Source organism: Thalassophryne amazonica, chromosome 16, assembly GCF_902500255.1.
Source record: "Thalassophryne amazonica chromosome 16, fThaAma1.1, whole genome shotgun sequence".
Classification (NCBI taxonomy): Eukaryota; Metazoa; Chordata; class Actinopteri; order Batrachoidiformes; family Batrachoididae; genus Thalassophryne; species Thalassophryne amazonica.
This window is the reverse complement of record NC_047118.1, coordinates 64,728,819-64,750,342: the sequence shown is the minus strand read 5'-3', so window position 1 is coordinate 64,750,342 and position 21,524 is coordinate 64,728,819. Positions and strand designations below refer to the sequence as shown.

Sequence of the window (21,524 nt, the reverse complement as noted above, 5' to 3'; positions counted from 1 at the left end):
CACGCCCAGGTACTTCATCTGCTCCAAATCCCATTTCAATTTAACACTTGTTCCTATTTCTTGACTGGGCTCATAATTAAAGGTTAATATCTGTGTTTTTGGAATGTTAAGTTTATAGCCAGATATTGAACTGAAGTCCTCCAGGAAAGATAGCAGTTTGGGGAAAGACAAGTTTGGATTTGTTAAGTAGATCAAAACGTCGTCTACGAACAGGGAAATTTTGTGTTCTTGGCCCGCCATTTTGACTCCAGAAATACCACTGTCCTGCTTGATGCCTCGACTCAGGGCCTCAATGAAGAGAATGAAGAGTACTGGACTCAGCGGGCACCCCTGACGTGTCCCTCTTCTCAGGTCAAAGGATTTTGAGAGTGCTCCGTTAATTTTAATTCTTGCTTTCGGACACCTGTATAATGCTTGGATGACTACAATAAACAAGCGATGAAAACCAAATTGTCCCAAAATTTTATATAAAAATTCCCAGTTTACCCGATCAAAGGCTTTTTCAGCATCAAGACCAATGAGGATCATTTTAATATTTTCTTCTGTTACGTGATCAATTATATGTAGTGTTCGTCGGATATTGTCCTGTCTGTCTCTGCTTAATAAAGCCCGTCTGGTCCAGGCTAATTATCTCAGTGAGAATATTCTCCATTCTTTTGGCAAGAATGTGTGTGAATATCTTGTAATCTTGATTAAGTACACTAATTGGACAATAATTGGTTGATTTTTATTCTTATTCGTCATTAATATATCATTAATGACTTTAAAACACAAGAATTCGGTACACAAGTTTGAATTTATTTTGGATCTTCTATGATCCACAAAGGGTCAAAATTATATATACAGCTTCAAACATATACATACATTCACATATCTTTTAATCAATGGTGCTGAAGGTTCTACAATGTCTTTTTAACATGACGTGTGTGTGTGCGTGTGTGTATTGAACTAGAGATATGTTGGATAGGGCATCCAACGTCTAATTTGTACCAAATCCAAAGGTGGATCTGTACTGGATCCACTATGGGGACTGAATGACACAAAATCAGCATTTGCTAAAAATGAAGACTCCTTGTATCTTACTGAAGTTGTACTTGAGTGATTTTGTCTCATGTTAATTTTAGCTTAGAGTTTTGACTAGAAATATGACAAATTGTAAGATTTTGGGTTTTTGCAGTGTTTCTGTGTCTTTGAGTGTATGCATAGAAGGAAGACTAGCTACAACTCCTTAAAACGAATCAATAAAGTGGAATAAGTGGGTTTATAAAGTAAATGGATGGATGTTTGGATTACATGTACAGTATAAGTAGTCCAGTTGGGCCATTCTATATGAACATTGACTAGTTTATATACTTTGCATGCAAGAAAATACTTTGTGGCAGAACAGAGGGTATCATTTGCTCACAGATTTCTAGTTTTTGTTTTTAAATTTGAAAACTTTCCAACTTTTAAGAATGCTGATGTAGTCTGCACATTTTGTAGACCTCGTACCTTTTCATTTGCCTTTTAAAACAGCCGATTAGGGGATGTAATTTGCTCTCCCCAAGTGTGTTCAGGTGTGCTTAGTCCAACTTCAATATCAAGAGATGTCTCATCTCCTGCCAGAGAACGAAGTGTCAGCATGCTTCTCAACACAAGACCTCTTGTTTCTGTTCTTAATGCCGCATGCTGCTCTTTCAAAGACAGAAAAAATAACCTCTGTTAGACAGGAGGGCCCAGCTTTGCTTTTCAAACACACCGTTCATATCGCCAGACTCTGTCATCATCTACATCTACGAGCACGCTCCATCTTTAATCAGCGCCCCGTCATCACCTTTATCAGCCGGCCCACGTTGCATTCCACGCTGTCATATGCACACGCACACTTTGCTAAGGAACCATATGTAAAGAAAGCCATTTCATCGAAACAGTGCCGGAAGAACCCATGTCTATCAGCTAGGCTTTGATCATTTTCTTCATCTTGACTACTTGACATTTGGAATTTAGTCATGCCATTGAAGTAATTCTCTCCTAAGACTGATGGCTTTGGAAGTTTCATTTGGTGTCTGGTGCTGCTCCCAAACAACAGTTTTGTTTCCAGTATTTCTATATTGTGAATAATACCAGTAACTGAATGATATTTCAATTCAATTTTCTTTTTTATTTATGCAGCTCCCCTACTCTTAAGCCCCTTTCACACTGGGCCAACGCAGAGTTGCATAATGCCGCATACTGACTACACCCAGCTACGCCGAGTTAATGCAGCCCGAGGTGGTAATATGCTGAGGGACTCAAAGGGGTCCATGAAATGGACGCAAAAAAATAAATGTTTTTGATTCGGCCTGTTGGCGTTCAGCACGGACGCAGTGTTCCACGCAAGTCTACACAACACTCCACTACTGTATGTAAATCTATACAACACTGTGCTACTGTACACTGTGCCTCCACATCTGTACACCACCCTACACCAGGGCGAATAATCCTTTTCGGGGTTTTTTTGTCAGTGCATACATGCATTGATCGATTTTATTCATCCCGCTGGACATTGCTGGCAGTGAAGCTTCAAAACCACAGAAGAAGAAGAGGCGGGCCGGCCAAGCTTCCTCGTTCACTAACTCCTCATGGACTGATCGCCAGCGAGAGGACATGTCCACGTCCACTACTCCCGGACGGATCGCCAGTGAGAGGACATGTCCACCGTCCACTCCTCACGGACGGATCACACGACCACCGGCTGCAGCTCCGCTTTGCTGTCACCTCTTCAAGTTCTCTCACGTTTGTGGCACATTAAATAAAGTCCATTAACTCCTGCTCACGGACGGATCACCAGACAGGGGACATGTCCACATCCACTCCTCATGGATGGATCGTGGGTGCTGTCGCCGGCTGCAGCTCTGCAACTTTCTTTCACCTCCATGTTCTCTCAGTTTTGTGGCACATTAAATAAAGTCCATTAACTCCTGCTCATTGTCCAGTCGCCAATGAGAGGACATGTCCACATCCACTTATTCATGGACGGATCACACGCGCGGCTGGCAGCTGCTGCTTCGCGGTGCTATCACCATCTTCTCTCCTGATTGTGGCAGCTTATATAAAGTCCATTAACTCCTGCTCATGGGCCGGTCGCCAGTGAGAGGACATGGCCACATCCACTTATTCACGGACGGATCACGCGCATGGCCGCCAGCTACAGCTTTGTGGGGCTTTCACCATCTTCTCTCCAGATTATGGCAGGTTAAATAAAGTCCATAATCTCCTGCTCATGGGCCGGTCGCTAGTGAGAGGACATGTCCATATCCACTTATTCACGGGCGGCTCATGCGCGCGAGTATTTCACCGTCTTCTCTCCCGATTGTGGCACATTAAATAAAGTCCATTAACTCCTGCAAATAATGTTGTCTGACCTTTTCCAATGTATCAAATCCATCTGCGTGTCCAGGCAGTGCATCACGTAGTCAAGCTCTCTCTCTCTCTCTCTCTCCCTCTCTCCACGCACAACTTATGCAGCCATTCCTGTGTACTAGATATGCAGCACAATGCAACTCTCTGCTAGCCCAGTCTGAAAGGGGCTTTACTCTAAACCTCACTCATCCCTGTGCAAGCATCCTTACTCATCCCTGGGCATCCCTGCCTTGGCCAGGACATCAGAGTTGGTGACACAGTCCTACCAGGTGATGCCAAGCAGTGTTCTGAGGCTGTGCATGTGGAAGTCGTTCAGCCTGCATTCTTGGTGGGAGTTGGGTGTCCATGCTTCACTCCTGTAGAGGAGAGTGCTTAGCACGCATGCCTGATACACCCTCATCTTGGTGTTGGTCGTGAGCATGGTGTTGTCCCAGACTCTCTTTGTCAGGCAGGCCATTGCTGTCGCTGCCTTGCCAATTCTCATGTTCAGCTCGACGTTGAGGGAGAGGTTTCTGGAGATTTTGGAGCCCAGGTAGGTGAATCGCTCCACCACTTCCAGGGTGCATTCAGCGATGAAGATGCAGGGATTGCTGCTAATGTCCTGGGCCATGACCTGGGTCTTTTTTAGGCTAATGGTAAGCCCAACCTTACTCCAGGCATCTGCAAAGCAAGTGATCAAATCTTTGCTTTCTTTGTGTGCGCGGTGAGGGCAGCATTGTCTGCAAACAGCATCTTTCTGATGCGCACTTTTCACACCTTTGTCTTTGCTTTTAAACATGCAAAGTTGAAAAGGCCCCCTTCGCTTCTGCTGTGGAGGAAGATCCCATCTTCAGACTGTTGGAAGGCGTAGCACAGCAGCAGGAGAAAAACACAGTGAAGAGGCTTGGGGTGAGGACACACCACTGCTTCACAAAACTCATGATTGGGAAGGGGTCGGAGGATGATCCGTCATACTGAACAGTGCTGCTCATGTTGTTGTGGAAGGATGTGATCATCCTCAGGAGCTTGGGGGGACATGCAATCTGGTGCAGAAGAGCGATGAATCCTTGTCGACTGACCAGGTCAAACGCCTGAAGGCCATAAACAGGGGTCGTCTCTGCTCCCGGCATTTTTCCTGGAGCTGCCTCAGGGAGAATGCCATGTCGATGGTTGACATGGTGGCTTTCAGGCCACACTGAGACTCTGGCTACACCTGCTCGATGAGGTGCTGCAGTCTGTTGAGGACAACGTGGGAGAAGGCTTTGCCGAGGATGCTGAGAAGCAAGATGCTGCAGTAATTGTTGCAGTCACTACGGTCCCCTTTGTTCTTATACAGCGTGATGATCTTGGCATCATGCATGTCCTGGGGTATTGTCCCTTCCTCCCAGCACTGTAACAGTAGCTCATATAGGTGGTCCAGGAGGGAGCTGTCCTTGCCGGCTTTGATAACCTCAGGCGGAGTGTTGTCCTTGCCTGGAGGCTTAGCACATGCTAGCGAGTCAATGACCTTGCGAAGCTCCACTATGGTGGGTGGGGTGTCCAGCTCCTCTATGATGTTCAGTGGGTTGGTCTCCTTGATGGCTTTGTGAGCGACAATGTTCTCCCTGGAGTACAACTCCTGGTAGGGCTCCGCCCACCTCTCCTTCTGATGGTTGCGGTCATTAAGGACTTGACCAGAGGCAGACTTGAGGGGAGCAGTCTTGATGGCGCTTGGTCCGAAAGCTTTCTCCATGTCATCGTACATGGCACGGACGTTGCCACACTCAGCCAATGTCTGGATGTCCTGACACAGCACTAGCCAGTACTGGTTGGCACATCACCGGGCTGTCCACTGGGGATTTCTCCGCGCTGCACGGAGAGCATTGAGAGCCTTCTGTGAGGGCTCTCTCTTATATGCAAAGAGAGCAGCTTGCTTGGCTCCAATGACAGACTCCATCTTGACAATTCCTGCTTCAAAGCAGTCCTCACTTCTCCTCTCTCTCTTTCCAAAAATGGCCTGCAGCCTGGTCCACAGCATCACTGATGTAGTTTCACCATGATGTGGCGCTGTTGGTGTGGCAGTCCTTGAGGACACTATTGATGGCTTTGGCAAAGCGCTCACGCAGTTCTGGCATTGACATCCTAGCTGTGGTGACGCAAGGTTGGCTCTTCTGCCTGGACCAGTGGATTCATTTGGGGAGAAAATGCACTTTGCTGAGGACAAGAGAGTTGTCAGTGTTGCAGTCAAGCGCTGTGGTGGCTGTGTGTGATGAGCACCTGGTTCAGCAGGGATCTACTGGTGATGACGAGGTCCAGCTGGTGCCAGTGATGGGACTTGGGGTGTCTCCAAGACACTCGGTGCTGTGGCTTGGTGGGGAAGAAAGTGTTAATGAGGCAGAGGTCGTGGTAGGAGCAAAGCTCGAGTAGTTGCTGACGTTGAACTTACCAATGCCAAAGTGTCCGATGCATTGGGGCTTGGAGCTTTGGTCTGCACCAACTCAGGAATTAAAGTCACCAAGCAGGAATAGACGCTCCTTTTTGGGAATCTCTTGAATCCTGGCCTCGAGTTCCTCGTAGAATGCCTCCTTTGCCTCAACTATAGAGCAGAGTGTGGGGGCGTAGGCGCTAAGGATGTTCACTGGTCCAGAGGAAGTTGTGAGGCAGAGGGAGAGGATTCGAACTGATCCCGCAGTTGGTGGTTTGACAGAGGACAGGAGCGAGTTTCGCACTGCAAAGTAGACACCTTAAAGCCCTTGCTTATCTGGCTCCTGTCCCTGCCAGAAGAACATATAGTCCTTCTCCTTAAGGCTGCCGTTGGAGGGAAGCCTTGTCTCCTGTAGCGCAGCTATGTCAGCATTGAGTCTCTTTAGTTTGCAGTCAGTGACTGCTGTTTTCCTGGCATTGTTAATTTGCTGGAGGTCATCGCAGAGGCCGGGACACATAGTTCTGACATTCCAGGTTGCCAGCCTCAAGGCTGGTGAATCTAACTTCTTTCCTTTGTTACTTGGTGCAAAAATTACAGTACGTCTTTCGGCTTTTGGCCTTCTCTCCAAGCACCCATTGAAGTGGGCGGCCTGTGGTGGGCCAGCACCTTATTGGCTGGGGGCTGCCCAGCTTGAGGCAGGCGGTAACTAGCCAGGAGGACACAATGATCCCTCCCACCATCAGAAGACAACCTGTAGCGCATGTGAGCTTACGCCAATCTGCTCTGGGCTTAAACTTGTAACCGCTGTTTTACCATGTTGTAGCTGCTGCTGGCGGTGGCACTGGAGTGACCTCTCCAGCGCGCAGTCCTGGTCTATGATATGGAGATTCTGGGATCCCCAGTCATCTGAATACCCTCTCAGCATTGCTGGCTGTGTCCAAAGGAAAAGATGACCCTATCTGGTTGACACCAGCGCTGCTGCCGGAATTGTTGGAAGGTGATGCAATGCATTGACAAACCGCCTTTGGGACTCCACTCCGGATTTTCTGTCAGGGTTTACTCCCTTGGTCTTTGTCACTCCCATGACACCACAAGGCAGTGGTACTATTTGCCCGTAGTTGGAAGTTTGGTTTGGGGACAGCAGGGGGTTGAGCCACACGCTGGTGAGCCTGCAAACCCACACATTTAGGGATAAGCTCTAAGGGGCCAAACCTCCTCCCCTCTTCCTTGCAGTTCAGCCAATGTCCAAGAGGTCACTGTTACCGGGCGTCGCCGAGAAGGAGGCACTGTGGAGGCACGTAGGACTTACTTTTGAGAAGCCATATACTGATGGGGCAAGACTTACGTACTCAGCTTGCCTTTTCATGGTGCGGCAAAGCAGCATTGCTAGTATGTGCACACTTCACCAACACACTAGACGCGTGAACCAACCATTTGACTCTATAAATATATATACCAGTGATCATGACAAACATGTATAGACAGACAAACACATTCACACACCTACAATCAATTCAGAGTCACCAATTCACCTAATCTGGATGTCTTTGGAAGGGGGAGGAAACCGGCATACATGGAGGGAACCCACGCAAACATGGGGAGAAAATGCATACCCCACACAGAAAGGATCAGGTGGGAAGTGATCCCACAAACCAACTTGCTGTGAGGCAGCCACATGTGACTCTGGAATTTAAATGACTCCAAGGTTGTTTTATCTCAATGAGCAGAGTGTTCCACAGAAATGGTGCACAGTGAGAAAAAATCTCTGTGACGTGCTGACTTCCTTTTTACCTTTGGAACAACACACAGTAATCCTGCAGCGCACTCAGAGCACGGGCCAGTACATAAGGTTTAATTTGTCCATTTAGGATTTTATATGTTAAACCTTAAAACATGAATAGGAACCCACTGAAGAGAGGCCAAAATCAGGGTAATATCGTTACATTTTCTTATTTTTGTTTTTGTTAAATACTCTTGATAACATGTAGTACCACATAATTTGAAGTATATGGTGTTTGCTTATTTCAGGATTGAATCCTAATTTATTAAATTGTTGCGGTACAAAACAGACTTCTAAAATCTGCACCTTGATGGCTTGACTATATTTTTTTACAAACTTTTTTTATGCTTTACTGGTTTATATTCCCTCTGCTTAATTGTACAGTGCATGTCTTCCACCACCTGTAATTGTGCAGAATGTCACAAAAGCAATGGTTGAAATACAACTCCAATTCCAATGAAGTTGGGATGTAAATTAAAAACAGAATACATTGATTTGCAAATCCTTTTCAACCTATATTCAATTGAATCCACCACAAAGACATAATTATTTTATGTTAAAACTGATAGACTTTTTTGTTTCTGTGCAAATATTTGCTCATTTTAAAAATGGATGCCTGCAACACATTTCAAAAAAGCTGGAACAGGGGCAACAAAAGACTGGGAAAGTTGATCAGTGCTCAAAGAACACCTGTTTGGAACATTCCACAGGTGAACAGGTTAATTGTAAACAGGTGAGTGTCATGATTGGATATAAAAGGAGCATCCCCAAAAGCCTCAGCCGTTCACAAGTAAAGATGGGGTGAGGATCAACACTTTGTGAACGTGAAAAAATAGTCCAACAGTTTAAGAACAATGTTTCTCAACGTTCAATTGCAAGGAATTTAGGGATTCCATCATCTACACTCCATAATATAATCAGAAGATTCAGAGAATCTGGAGAACTTTCTACACGTAAGAGGTAAGGCCGAAAACCAACATTGAATGCCCGTGAACTTCCATCCCTCAGGCGACACTGCATTAAAAACTGACATCATTGTGTAAAGCAGGGGTAGCCAAGTTCGGTCCTCGAGAGCCACATTCCTGACACACTTAGTTGTCTCCCTGCTCCAACACACCTGAATCCAATGAAAGGCTCATTAAAAGTCTGCTAACGAGTCTTTCATTGGATTCAGGTGTGTTGGAGCAGGGAGACAACTAAGAGTGTCAGGAATGTGGCTCTCGAGGACCGAACTTGGCCACCCCTGGTGTAAAGGTTTTTATTGCGTGGGCTCAGAAACACTTCAGAAACATTGTCAGTTAACACAGTTCATTGCTACATCTACAAGTGCAAGTTAGAACTCTCCCATGCAAAGTGAAAGCCATACATCAATAACATCCAGAAACACCTTCTCTGGGCCCGAGCTCATTTGAAATGGACAGACAAAGTGGAAAAGTGTGCTGTGGTCTGATGAGTCCACATTTCAAATTGTTTTGGGAAATCATGGCTGTTGTGTCCTCTGGACAAAAGAGGAAAAAGACCATCCATCCAGATTGTTACCATTGCAAAGTTCAAAAGCCAGCATCTGTGATGGTATGGGGGTGTTTTAGTGCCCATGGCATGTGCAACTTACGCATCTGTGATGGCACCATCAATGCTGAAATGTACATCCAGGTTTTGGAGCAACACATGCTGCCATCCAAGCAGCGTCTTTTTCAGGGATGTCCCTGCTTATTTCAGCAAGATAATGCCAAGCCACATTTTACACGTGGCACAACAGCGTGGCTTCATAGTAAAAGAGTGCGGGTACGAGACTGGCCTGCCTGCAGTCCAGACCTGTCGCCCATTGAAAATGTGTGGCGAATTATGAAGCGCAAAATGCAACGGAGACCCCCGACTGTTGAACAACTGAGGTCGTACATCAAGCAAGAATGGGAAAGAATTCCACGTACAAAGCTTCAACAGTTAGGGTCCTCAGTTCCCAAATGCTTGTTGAGTGTTGTTAGAAGGAAAGGTGATGTAACACAGTTGTAAACATACCACTGTCCCAGCTTTTTTGAAATATGTTGCAGGTATCCATTTCAAAATGAGCAAATATTTGCACAAAAACAATAAAGTTTATCAGTTTGAACATTAAATATCTTGTCTTTGTGGTGTATTCAATTGAATATAGGTTGAAAAGGATTTGCAAATTGAATTGAACTGAATTTATTTAATTTATTTAGGCACACATGGATCCAAGCAATTCACAAAACATACAAAGAAAGAAACAGAGAAAATAGTCCAACATAGAAAAATAGAAAATAGTCCAACAGTGCACCCATGTGGCCGAAAGGGGTTACATAGAAGCAAAGCTTGTAGATGCCTACCCCATTAACCAAAGAAATAAAAATTGTACATATGTATATAAAAAATTATACATCCATCACGTTATACAGTCCAAAAAGAGGGGGGGCAAAAATCCCATTTATTCCCCTCCCTTTTTCAACCACTCAGTCACTGCAACTCATAGGGCACAATTCCAATGTCATCGAACAAACTGCATTCACAGTTCAGCAACTCATAGAGCACAAACTCATTTTCCTTCATCAGTCACATCTAGAGAACATCATTTCTTATTGATAGTGAAACTGAATAATATTTGAACATTGCTTGAGTTCCTCCTTCAGTTTATTCCATAGTTTAGTGCCACAAATGGAGACACAGAAACTTTTCCTGGTCGTCCGAGCACCTGCAATTTTAAAATAATACAAGCCCCTTAGATTATATTTTCCCTCTCTGAAAAATTCTTGAATTCTAAAAGGCAGTTGCTTAGTTTTCACTTTATACATTAATTGAACAGTCTTAAATGCAATCATATCGTGGAGTTTTAATATTTTAGAATTAATGAACAATTTGTTGGCATGGTCTCGATAACCTGCATTGTGATTTGTTCTTAATGCTTTTTTTTTTGGAGAATGAATAATGGTTGCAATGTAAATGTTTTATAATTTTCTATAATTGTTTTACAATGTTTTATAATTGTTGCCCCAAACTTCAGCACAGTAAGTCAGGTAGGGTGCAAACAATGAACAATACAGAGTATATAGTGCTTTGCAATCAAGAACATTCTTTGTTTTATTTAACACTGCAATACTCTTTGATACTTTCTTTTGAATATGAGCTTTTCAATTCATTCTTTCATCAATAATGCTACCTAAAAATGTATTCTTTGACCCATTCTGTGTTTACCCCTTGTATACTCAACAAAAATATAAATGCAACACTTTTGGTTTTGCTCCCATTTTGTATGAGATGAACTCAAAGATCTAAAACTTTTTCCACATACACAATATCACCATTTCCCTCAAATATTGTTCACAAACCAGTCTAAATCTGTGATAGTGAGCACTTCTCCTTTGCTGAGATAATCCATCCCACCTCACAGGTGTGCCATATCAAGATGCTGATTAGACACCATGATTAGTGCACAGGTGTGCCTTAGACTGCCCACAATAAAAGGCCACTCTGAAAGGTGCAGTTTTATCACACAGCACAATGCCACAGATGTTGCAAGATTTGAGGGAGTGTGCAATTGGCATGCTGACAGCAGGAATGTCAACCAGAGCTGTTGCTCGTGTATTGAATGTTCATTTCTCTACCATAAGCCGTCGCCAAAGGCGTTTCAGAGAATTTGGCAGTACATCCAACCAGCCTCACAACCGCAGACCACGTGTAACCACACCAGCCCAGGACCTCCACATCCAGCATGTTCACCTCCAAGATCGTTTGAGACCAGCCACTCGGACAGCTGCTGAAACAATTGGTTTGCATAACCAAAGAATTTCTGCACAAACTGTCAGAAACCGTCTCAGGGAAGCTCATCTGCATGCTCGTCGTCCTCACCGGGGTCTCGACCTGACTCCAGTTCGTCGTCGCAACTTCGCACAGCCATTGAAGAGGGGTGGACCAACATTCCACAGGCCACAATTGACAACCTGATCAACTCTATGCGAAGGAGATGTGTTGCACTGCATGAGGCAAATGGTGGTCACACCAGATACTGACTGGTATCCCCCTCCCAATAAAACAAAACTGCACCTTTCAGAGTGGCCTTTTATTGTGGGCAGTCTAAGGCACACCTGTGCACTAATCATGGTGTCTAATCAGCATCTTGATACGGCACACCTGTGAGGTGGGATGGATTATCTCAGCAAAGGAGAAGTGCTCACTATCACAGATTTAGTCTGGTTTGTGAACAATATTTGAGGGAAATGGTGATATTGTGTATGTGGAAAAAGTTTTAGATCTTTGAGTTCATCTCATACAAAATGGGAGCAAAACCAAAAGTGTTGCGTTTATATTTTTGTTGAGTATATGTTTAACTGAATTTGTATGTCTTTTATAATTTCCAAATGACATTATTTTAGTTTTAGACATATTTAGTGATAATTTATTAATATCAAACCATCTCTTTAACTTAATTATTTCAATTTCTAAATCAGATAATAATTGTTGCAAATTTTCTCCTGAACAAAACAGGTTTGTATCGTCTGCAAAGAGAACTGCTTTAAACAAATCTGAAGCTTTGCATAAATCATTGATGTACAAAATCATTGTATTCTGTTTTTATTTACATTTTACACGTCTCAACTTCATTGGAATTGGGGTTGTACAATTTCTAATATTTAAGAGGCATACATGGAATTTAAAGAAGGTTATTTCCTTTATGAAATCATCCTACTGCTGGGATAGGTTCCAGATCTCTCATGACCCTTAACTGGAATAAGTAGGTATAGAAATTGAATGGCTGAATGAATAATATTTGCAGGGAGCATCCTTATACACTATGATTTAGTGACATCTATACATTCTTGTACTTCAGGAACAAATGGTTCGTGAGCTTGATGTGCAGCTGAAGCACCAGTTGGTGGAGGTGGAAAAGGGCAACGCGTTGTGTCAAAAGTTGACCCAGGAGAAGGCCCAGTTGGAGAGCCACATTGCATCTCTCAGCGCTGAACTGCAGGAGGCCAGCAGACGGTCTGGATCTGTTTGAAAAGGAATCTGAGAGAAGAGGATGAAAGGAGGGAGGGAATGAGAGAGTGGGGAAAAAACGATCCTCATGCTTGTGCCATATTTTATGTTATTTGTTATTGTTCACTTACTGAGTGACAGTGGACCTGGTAAGGGTTCTCACATCTGGGATTTTTTCCCCCCCACTTTGCTAGGTTTCCAAACATGTGAATGACTGTGAAGATTATTCCAAAACACAATGTGATAGAAATTTGGCTTTGGTGTGTCTCATAAATAAGTTACAGAAATATGTGTCAAACATAAAATACACACTGCAGACATTTTACTGAAATAGATTATGGGAACATTTAAACAGTGCTGAAATAATACTTGATTAGAATTTTTTTTTTTTTATTAAATAAGCATCTAAGTAAGTTATTAAAGAAAGCATCCATTGCTTATTTCACTTTGAATATTTGAAACGTTTTAACATTTTGCATCATTGAATAGATTTGCATTTTGGTTTGGACAAAATAAATATTTGATTAATTTATTATTTAATTAATGCAAATTATTTAATTAATGCTGAAAAACATCAACAAACTGTATTTGTGCAGGAGTGTGGTCCTACTGAAGGAGAAGGAGCAGCAGAGAGAGCAGCATGAACAAACCGTCAGGAGACTTCAAGCCAAACATGAGATGGACATGAACCACTTCCAGCAAGAACATACTTTATCTGCTGCTAAAGTACGAACCTGCAACATTTACTGTTGATTGATGTAGTCAAAGATAGCTGAATTTACTGCCCTTTTAATAACCAGTTTAACTTTATTACTGACAAATGTTATCTTGTATCTGGCTTTCTTCCTCCAAGGCCTCGGAAGTCATAGACGATCTGGAGAAAACCATTTCTCAGCTCAGAGAGCAGCTTCAGACCAGTGAACAAAAGCGGCACAAACAAATCCGGGTACAGTTTGCTTTCTGTTGCTTCCAGTACTGCTTATTATTGATGCCTTAAAAGTGCAGTGTGTATTGATGGTTTTAAGGTATAGTTTGTAAGATTAAGAGGTAGCTATTAGCAGAAATGGAATATAGCATTCACAACCATTTGTTCATCAGTGTATATTTACGTGTACCAACAAACCAGTATGTTTTCAAATGCTTTGAATGAGCCCTTCATATCTACATTTGAGCGGGGCCCCTCATGCTGGACTGCTATGTTGATACAGTAACAAAAAAGGGACATAATTACTCTGTCTTTCACACTTTGCAGTGCAGCCAGAAAATTGTTGAAAAAAGAGGAAGAATCAGTGGTTGCTCTCTTATACACCGTCTACTCAATTTCAATTCATTTCATTATATTTCATTTATATAGTGCCAAATCACAACAAAGTTGCCTCAAGGCACTTCACACAAGTAAGATCTAACAACCCCTAGAGCAAGCACACATGCGGCAGTGGTAAGGAAAAAGTCTACTGGATGCTAGTGCTCACTAAAAAGTTTGAGAACCCTCATTTTTGTGAAATGCAGGATCATACCCAATGCAACGATCTGCTCTGTGTCAGTCTGACCCCGTCAGATCTCAGAAGCTAAGCAATGCAGGGCCTGGTTAGTACTTGGATGGGAGACCTCCTTGGAACACCAGCGGCTGTGTGTGTTTCTCCAGGTTACACTGGAGTTGCATCAGGAAAGGCATCCAGCGTAAAACATGTGTCAAATACCAATGCGGATCTGGCTATATCCGCTGTGGCGACCCCAAACAAAACGGGAGCAGCTGAATGGACGACAACAACAGGATCATACCTAATGCTAAACACAAGAGAAGGCGAGCGAGCATGAATCCCATTCGCCAAAGAATGAAAACATGAAGAATACCAAGTTCATGACCAGCAACACCATAACGCAATCTACAGCCTGACCACTAGATGACACTAGATCCTACATGCTGTAGCTTTAAAGTCCTGACTCCTAACAAACTGCTGTGCGATGTCTTCTCTACTGTGCTCCATTTCAGGAACAAGAGATCAGTTTTCAGCAAGAAAAAGATGAGCTACAGGTCAGCTGTGAGAAAAAGGTAGTCACTGATTTCAGATTTTATTAATTTTTTATTGTTATTGCATAAAAAAGTGTCATGTACGACGTGTTCATGGATAAGTGGCAGTGAAAGATTAAAGTCACTTGTTTCAGACTTCTCTCATAGATGTTACGTCAGCACATTCTTGTACAGTTTCAGCTCTGCATGTACGTGTCGAGTTGGTAGTGGAGCAGAACTTGATGTGTTGTAACATCTACAACAACCTTTTGAGGCATCTTGCAGGGTAGGGTCAGTTGCGCTGTTGCCATGTGTCGCTGCACATCATTGCATCCCCCACACCATGAAATTGCCACAGGTCCTGGATGGCAACCACACAGGAAGACAATCAGTCAATCCTTACCTTTCCAAAATAACCATCTTGTTGTGGGTCGGTCCGGTCATGTGGATTTATCTCTCTGTGCCGTGTTTGTGTGTGTGTTGATCTTATCTGTTCCCTGTGTGGTGTTCTATCATTATATGTCTGTATGTTACGCAGTCCCCCTCTTCTGTCAGTCATGTGCCTGTGTGTGTGGGGATGCGCCTCCTGTGCATGTCGTGTATCTGTAGTGTATGCGCGTACCTCCAGTGCATGTCGGTGTCAGGTGTGTGTGGGCGTGTACAAGCCCGACTCTCATCCATGTGTGCTCTGTCACATCTTTATCTGAAGTATGTGTATGTACACCCTTGGTTAATGTTTGAGTCTTCACTGTGTGTGCACCTGTCTCCCTGTGTGTGTGTGTGTGTGTGTGTGTGTGTGTGTGTGTGTGTGTGTGTGTGTGTGTGTGTGTGTGTGTGTGAGTGTGTGCGTGCGTGCGTGCGTGCGTGCGTGCGTGTGTGTGTGGTGCTCGTTGCCTCCATCCATCCTCTGTGTCTTGTGTATGTCAGATGTCGCGTTTGCATATGTGTGTCCCCGTTCTTGCCCCTGTGTCGTGTGTATATAAGTTAATTCCTTGTTACTAATTTTTGTTCTGTGGTATTCTGGGTTTTGGTTTGTATCATGTTTTTGGTTTTGATTGTCATGTAGGTTTGTTATCTGTGATGTTCGTTCTTGCTTCATTCACCTCCATGATTGTCTTTTATTTCCGCGTCTGTATTCTTGTCTGCGGTCTTGGTTATTGTTAGTTATTTTTTTCTTCTCACCCTTTGTTGTTAGCTTTAGCATTCCTTCTCCGGTTATTGCCTGTTTTGTTTTTGTATCTCACTGTGTTCTGTTCATTGACGTGCATCTGTTGTTCCGCCTTCTTGTTTTCTGCACACCTGTTGTCCATCAGTTTAGTCTTTATAAGCCACTCCTTGGCTTTCTGTTTGGGTGCAGGTCTATTATATTGTTATAGATATGGTTATGGCTGTTAGACCTCCCCTTGTAGCTCTTGTAGTATTTTTGGTGTCTTCTTTCTCTGTGGTGCTCCTGTTTTTTTTTTTTTTGTTATCCATTACTTCTGGTTCCCTCACTGTCTGCTCATATCATCTCATTATGTTGTACACTGTATCACTTTGGATTATTAAAGCACCTTGGTTTTTGTATCACTACGTCTAAGTCCTGGCTGGCTGCTTCTGGGGTTCACTTAGACTTCCTGGCTCCCAAACGTAACACATCTATCTGCCACAGCCAGGTGAAATGTGGGTGTGCCCTTGGCCTTTTCCAGCTACTGGGGTCCTTACCACTGAGGCACCTGTGTGTTGGATCATGTACAGAGAAACTTGCCATATTCCCAAAATGTCATAGCTGACATTCTCTCATGATGCAAGTGATACCTCTCATTTGAGTGTCCCTCGGTAATCATGTGTTTGACAGTCATTCCAGGGGTATTGAAGTATCCTACCAATGATACCTGATATCAAAGACATCCAGTCATCACCTAAGGACACTGGTTAATGTCCATATCTCAGAACCATACAGTAAGGCAGGGATTCACTGTAAAGCAGTATATTATAGCTAGCTAACAGGCCAGCGCATTTACAAATACCAATGCAGATAAGGTTGAGGAAAAAAAGTTGCTAATGGTGATTGGCTACAGCATATGTCAATCAAAGGTTTACCAATAAAATTAAAGTTGTAACTGAGCACAGGAAACATTATGATGATAATAGTAGCGTTTGCATTATTTTCAGTGATTGCACAATATGTCAGCTCTGTGGGTTACCCAATATACCTGACAGCACTGGAGCGACGACCCATTTGAATCATTTGAAAGTGCAGTAATTGTATGCATGCATATTTTTGAGTTGGTAGGCCTGCTGTAGGAGGCCTACAGCTGCATGATAGGCGCTGGGTTTTCTGTAGAGCGCAACTGATATGGATTTTTAGGTGGCTGATACAGGTATTGGGGAGTAAAAAATTTACGATGCCAATATATCTGCCAATATAAACATGAAAAATGTCCTTAATTCCTCACATATCATGATCAAACCCTTATGATAAAGAAATGTAATTGAGGCTTGGTGTCTTACAGTTTAAACATGAACTTTATTGTAAATAGTTAGAAACCAACAACCATCCAACATACATTATGCCGTCTTCACTTGGATTGGCAGTTGCCGTGTCACATCATTCAGTATTTGCATAAAACAGGCTTCCCGTCTACTTTGGCCCCTCCTAACTGGAAGCATAACGACCACTCTGAATAAAAATGAATTGCAGCTTGCCCTTTCGCCGTTGACTCTTGGCTAATGTGATCAAGGGGTGGTGAGTGTCCCAGCCATGATCGACAGTATTGTAAACAATAGCATTGAAGTATCTCTGCTGGAAAAAATACATCTTGACAACATTTCCAACAGCCAAGATGTATTTCAGCATTGTTTAGTCATTAAAATAAAAGTTTTTATATCTGCAAAAATTACTCTGATACAGGTATGTTGGTGAAATTCTTATTTTGGCTCGTTAACTGATAACGTCAGCTCGCCAATATATCAGTCAGCCTACACTTTTGTGCTCTCTAATCTGGGTGAGAAAGCAGCTAATTTAAAGCCAAATAAAGATACATCCTTCTTCTTCATCTTTGTTTCATAGTACTACTACCACTATGTTCTGTTTTTGGAGTCTGTCTTTGTAATCAGGCAAGACACAGACTGTATTAGCATGGTTTCCTTTTCCAACTTCTTTATCCCTGTCCTGTCCTTCCAAACTGACAGGAGATGAAAACAAAAGTCACACATTCACTTTTTTCTATTTAAAAAAAAAAATCCTTTTTGTATTGTGCTATGGTGTTGAATATAAGATGTAAAGGACATGGTGGTAATTAATCTGGACATAAGAAAGGCCCCTATGTTGACCATACATGGATCCAGCATTCTGGGGCACTCAGTGCAGACAGATGGGCTCAGAAGGTTCTTTTGAAGGGGTGATAGTGAAAAGAGACAAGACCAGCTGTACAAGGTCATTGGCGGGAGAGATTTGATGAGTGATGTTTGATGGTGCCTGTTCTTACACTCCCGCCCTCTCTCTCTCATTTTCTCTCTCGCTCAGGTTTTGGCAATCCGCAGCGAGGCAGAGAAAGAGAGAGCAGAGGCTAAGAAGAAGATAGCCAAACTAGAGGAAGCATTCAGGTACACAGACTCTTGTAGAGAACAAGCAACAAAAACTGTGAGTTAGTGAACTGAAGTGCAATGGGTACAGCTAATCACCAAATGCAGTGTTTTGGGGGTTTTTGTTTTTGTTTTAAATTCAGTGAATTGGTAAAACACTTTGATGTATGTCTGTTTGGGGTTACTTGTACCCAAATGTGTTCTTTTGAGCACTACTGTACCAAGTAATTATTTTGTAGTTGCATAAACAGTACAGGGCATATACCGTAACAGTCAGGTTACATTCTAAAGGTGGGAATGGGCCAGTTGTCTACGTATGTGTAAGCCATCCAGGAGCCAAGGTGGTTCCATAGCGGGGTGGATGCTGGAGTGCTCAACACCAGCATATGCCACCATACCTGAACTTGATTTTTGCACCCTCAAACTTAATTGTGCTCAGTTTACACACTGTGTGAATGGCAAAACGGAGTTGGATACACCCCAAATACACAGTCTGTGCACTTTACACCATAATTTAATTTAACATAATATCTTAATATATCACTAGCACCATGGGGATCCATGAGCCCTAGATTGGGTAGTGTTTATAAAATAGGTAGCTGACATTTTTCAACGGGGGTAATAAATTAAGGTTTTTATAAGTTGGAATGGTGTGTGAGTCCAGTATATGTTTAGAACGTTAGACCTTAACAGATTTAACTCAGTTTTAACTTAACTCAGCTCTTTTATTTCCTGTTAATTACATTTTTTTTTTTTTGCACTTGGATGGGAGACCTCTTTGGGACACCAGCGGCTGTATGTGTTTCTCCAGGTTCCACTGGAATTGCGTCAGGAAGGGCATCCATCTTAAAACTTGTGCCAAATACCAGTACGGATCTGGCTGTATCCGCTGTGACGACCCCCAACAAAAAACGGGAGCAGTCGAATGGGAAACAACAACATAGTAAATAAATATGAAATTGGTCTCTGGACATAAATAAAAATCAATAGAATCTGTACATGGTCACTGGATCCTTGATGTACATGGTGGATCCTAGATCTCTGGACATAAATAGAAACAAACAAAATCTGTAGTTTTTGTCAAAAGCATTTCCTTTCAGATATTGACACAAATGTAACTCCATAGACTCTGACCTGAGCTCAGCCGGCTGCACTGCATGTCAGGATGTAATTCATAAAAAACTGAAAAACAACACCCTGGGTTTGGTCAGTTGTAGTTTGTTTGTATTATAATGTTCGGAAAGAGGTGTCATTTCATTTAAAATGGCAATTTGCACTGAAGTTATTAATTCTGACCGAAATCTGTGCAGCTCTTTGGAGCTGTGCACGTAGTCCCACAAAACAGAGCTTTGTTGCTTCAAGCAGACGGCAGTCCCGCTGCATTCTGTAATCAACGTAGAGAAATAATTATTTTCTCAATAAACACCCTCAAAACAACGGGCACCCTGGTGTCCTGAACCATCCGTGGTGCATTCAATGTACCTCGGAAAAAAATCGATGCAAGCAGGCAGCGAGGGATGCAACACAATACAACCTGTCACTTGAATCGATGCACTCGGATCGCGCATGTTTATATCTAGATACTGATTTGTATCAATTAATGTCCACATGCCTAAATTACACAGGCACCACTTCTCTTTGAATATATTGTGGTGACCTGCGTGGAAGAACCTAGCCAGAGCTTTTTGTCTTTTCTGCATTCTGCGGTAAGCAGATGTTTTTATTTTTATATACCAACAAGCAGAGACGGTGATGGAAGACAACGAAGGCACTACACCTGTCCCTCATGGTAACGGCAACATGACACTTATCTAAACTGACTAACCCAATTAAACTACAAAACACAATAAATCAGTAACACTAACAACACTGTGAAACTAACATGCACCGCAATAAAATTTAAAACCCCAAAATGCCAAACTCCCATGGTACATTGCACCACAACCGTTCATTAATCCTATAAACTTTTTTTTTTCACAGCATTCATCCTTGACCCAAAATACATAAGCATACCAAACAGTGTCAGGTCTCCTCAGTTTCTCTGTGAAACTGCCGTAGAGCACTGCGTCCAGTGGTCTACGTCAAATGTCCGCGAAAAAATGAAATATTCATTTTTTGTGTCCATTTCACAGACCCTTTTGCATTCTTCAGCGTATTGCCACGTAGGAATGCATAAGCACAGTGTAGTCGGTACACCGCATTATGCAATTCTACGTTGGCCTGATGTGAAGGGGTGTATGTGTGCATGTATGATTTAGACTTTTTTGTGCACATAACTGGCAATTACTGAAAGAAAACCATCAGAGCCCGGTTTCATAAAGCTGTCTAATCTTGTTTATTTGACTAAACTCAATCAATTAATCTATTAGACATTAGTTGTTGCACACAGTGCTTAGTCCGGTAAAGTTTTGCTTACTACCCGACTAAAGTTTTTAGCCTGCTTCAGAGGAGGCTAATCTTATTTTAGTCGACAAGGCTTCAGTGTCTTACCTAATAAATGGTGCTTCTGGGACCTTTCAGCAGGTTATTGGTGACACCATCCACCTCTCCAAGTCGACCTTGTCCCGTATGAAGACTGATGTTAGTTTGGCACTTTTGAGCGGACAGCAATGGGTACACATACAGAGACAGACACATTCGCAGCGAGAGTTACCGTAGCAATACTGCATGCTCATATATGGCACACATATGAAACTGAATGAAAACAATGAAATAAGATCGTTATTTCTGACCAGTGTGCCAAAAGACATACAAACCAGGGAAATGAAACAAACAGTCCCACAAATCTCTTATTAATACCCTAAATGACTTGTTTTCTTTTGGGAGAAGGGAGAAGACAAAAAATCAGTGCATCTCTATTACTATGTTGCATGAATTCGCAGAGTTTAGCGGGTGCGGGCAGGACTGGACATATACATCGTGAGAACAGGTGGGAGTCTAACACACATTGCTGTTGCGACCAACCCGGAAGTAAACAAAACTCTCTCGCATTGGAGGCGCTTCTTGGCAATGCCACTCGTGACGCATCTATGGCCGTAAAAATCATGGACTAACATAAAACTGGCTAATCTACAAGTTTAGCCGTCAATGTGAAACGGTGATTAGACGGCTAATGTTGGGTGACTAACCATAGTCGAGTAAGTAAGTTTAGTGGCCTAAAAGATTAGACTGCTTTATGAAATCGAGCCATGAAAGTGAAAAGACTTATTTCCATTGTGGTCCATTTAAAAATCAAATGACAAAATAGAAGTTATAATAAAATAAAGTAATAATAATAATAATAATAATACTGATAATAATGATCCTACTACTTATAATAATAATAATAATCATGATAATAATGATTGTGTGTATGATAACAAGAACCTAAACAATTTATAAATACATTCAGACAGTAAATTACATTTAAA

General features: G+C 42.6%; 1 protein-coding gene across 1 annotated transcript in view; it reads left to right on the top strand.

The window, feature by feature from the left end:
* Positions 1 to 21,524, top strand: part of LOC117528620 (axin-2-like) — a 510,972-nt gene that overhangs the window by 107,280 nt on the left and 382,168 nt on the right. The window contains exons 13-17 of the mRNA XM_034191241.1: positions 12,388 to 12,542; positions 13,133 to 13,262; positions 13,390 to 13,482; positions 14,530 to 14,589; positions 18,056 to 18,135. Coding sequence (XP_034047132.1) covers positions 12,388 to 12,542; positions 13,133 to 13,262; positions 13,390 to 13,482; positions 14,530 to 14,589; positions 18,056 to 18,135 — 518 coding nt within the window. The remainder of the gene's footprint in view (positions 1 to 12,387; positions 12,543 to 13,132; positions 13,263 to 13,389; positions 13,483 to 14,529; positions 14,590 to 18,055; positions 18,136 to 21,524) is intronic.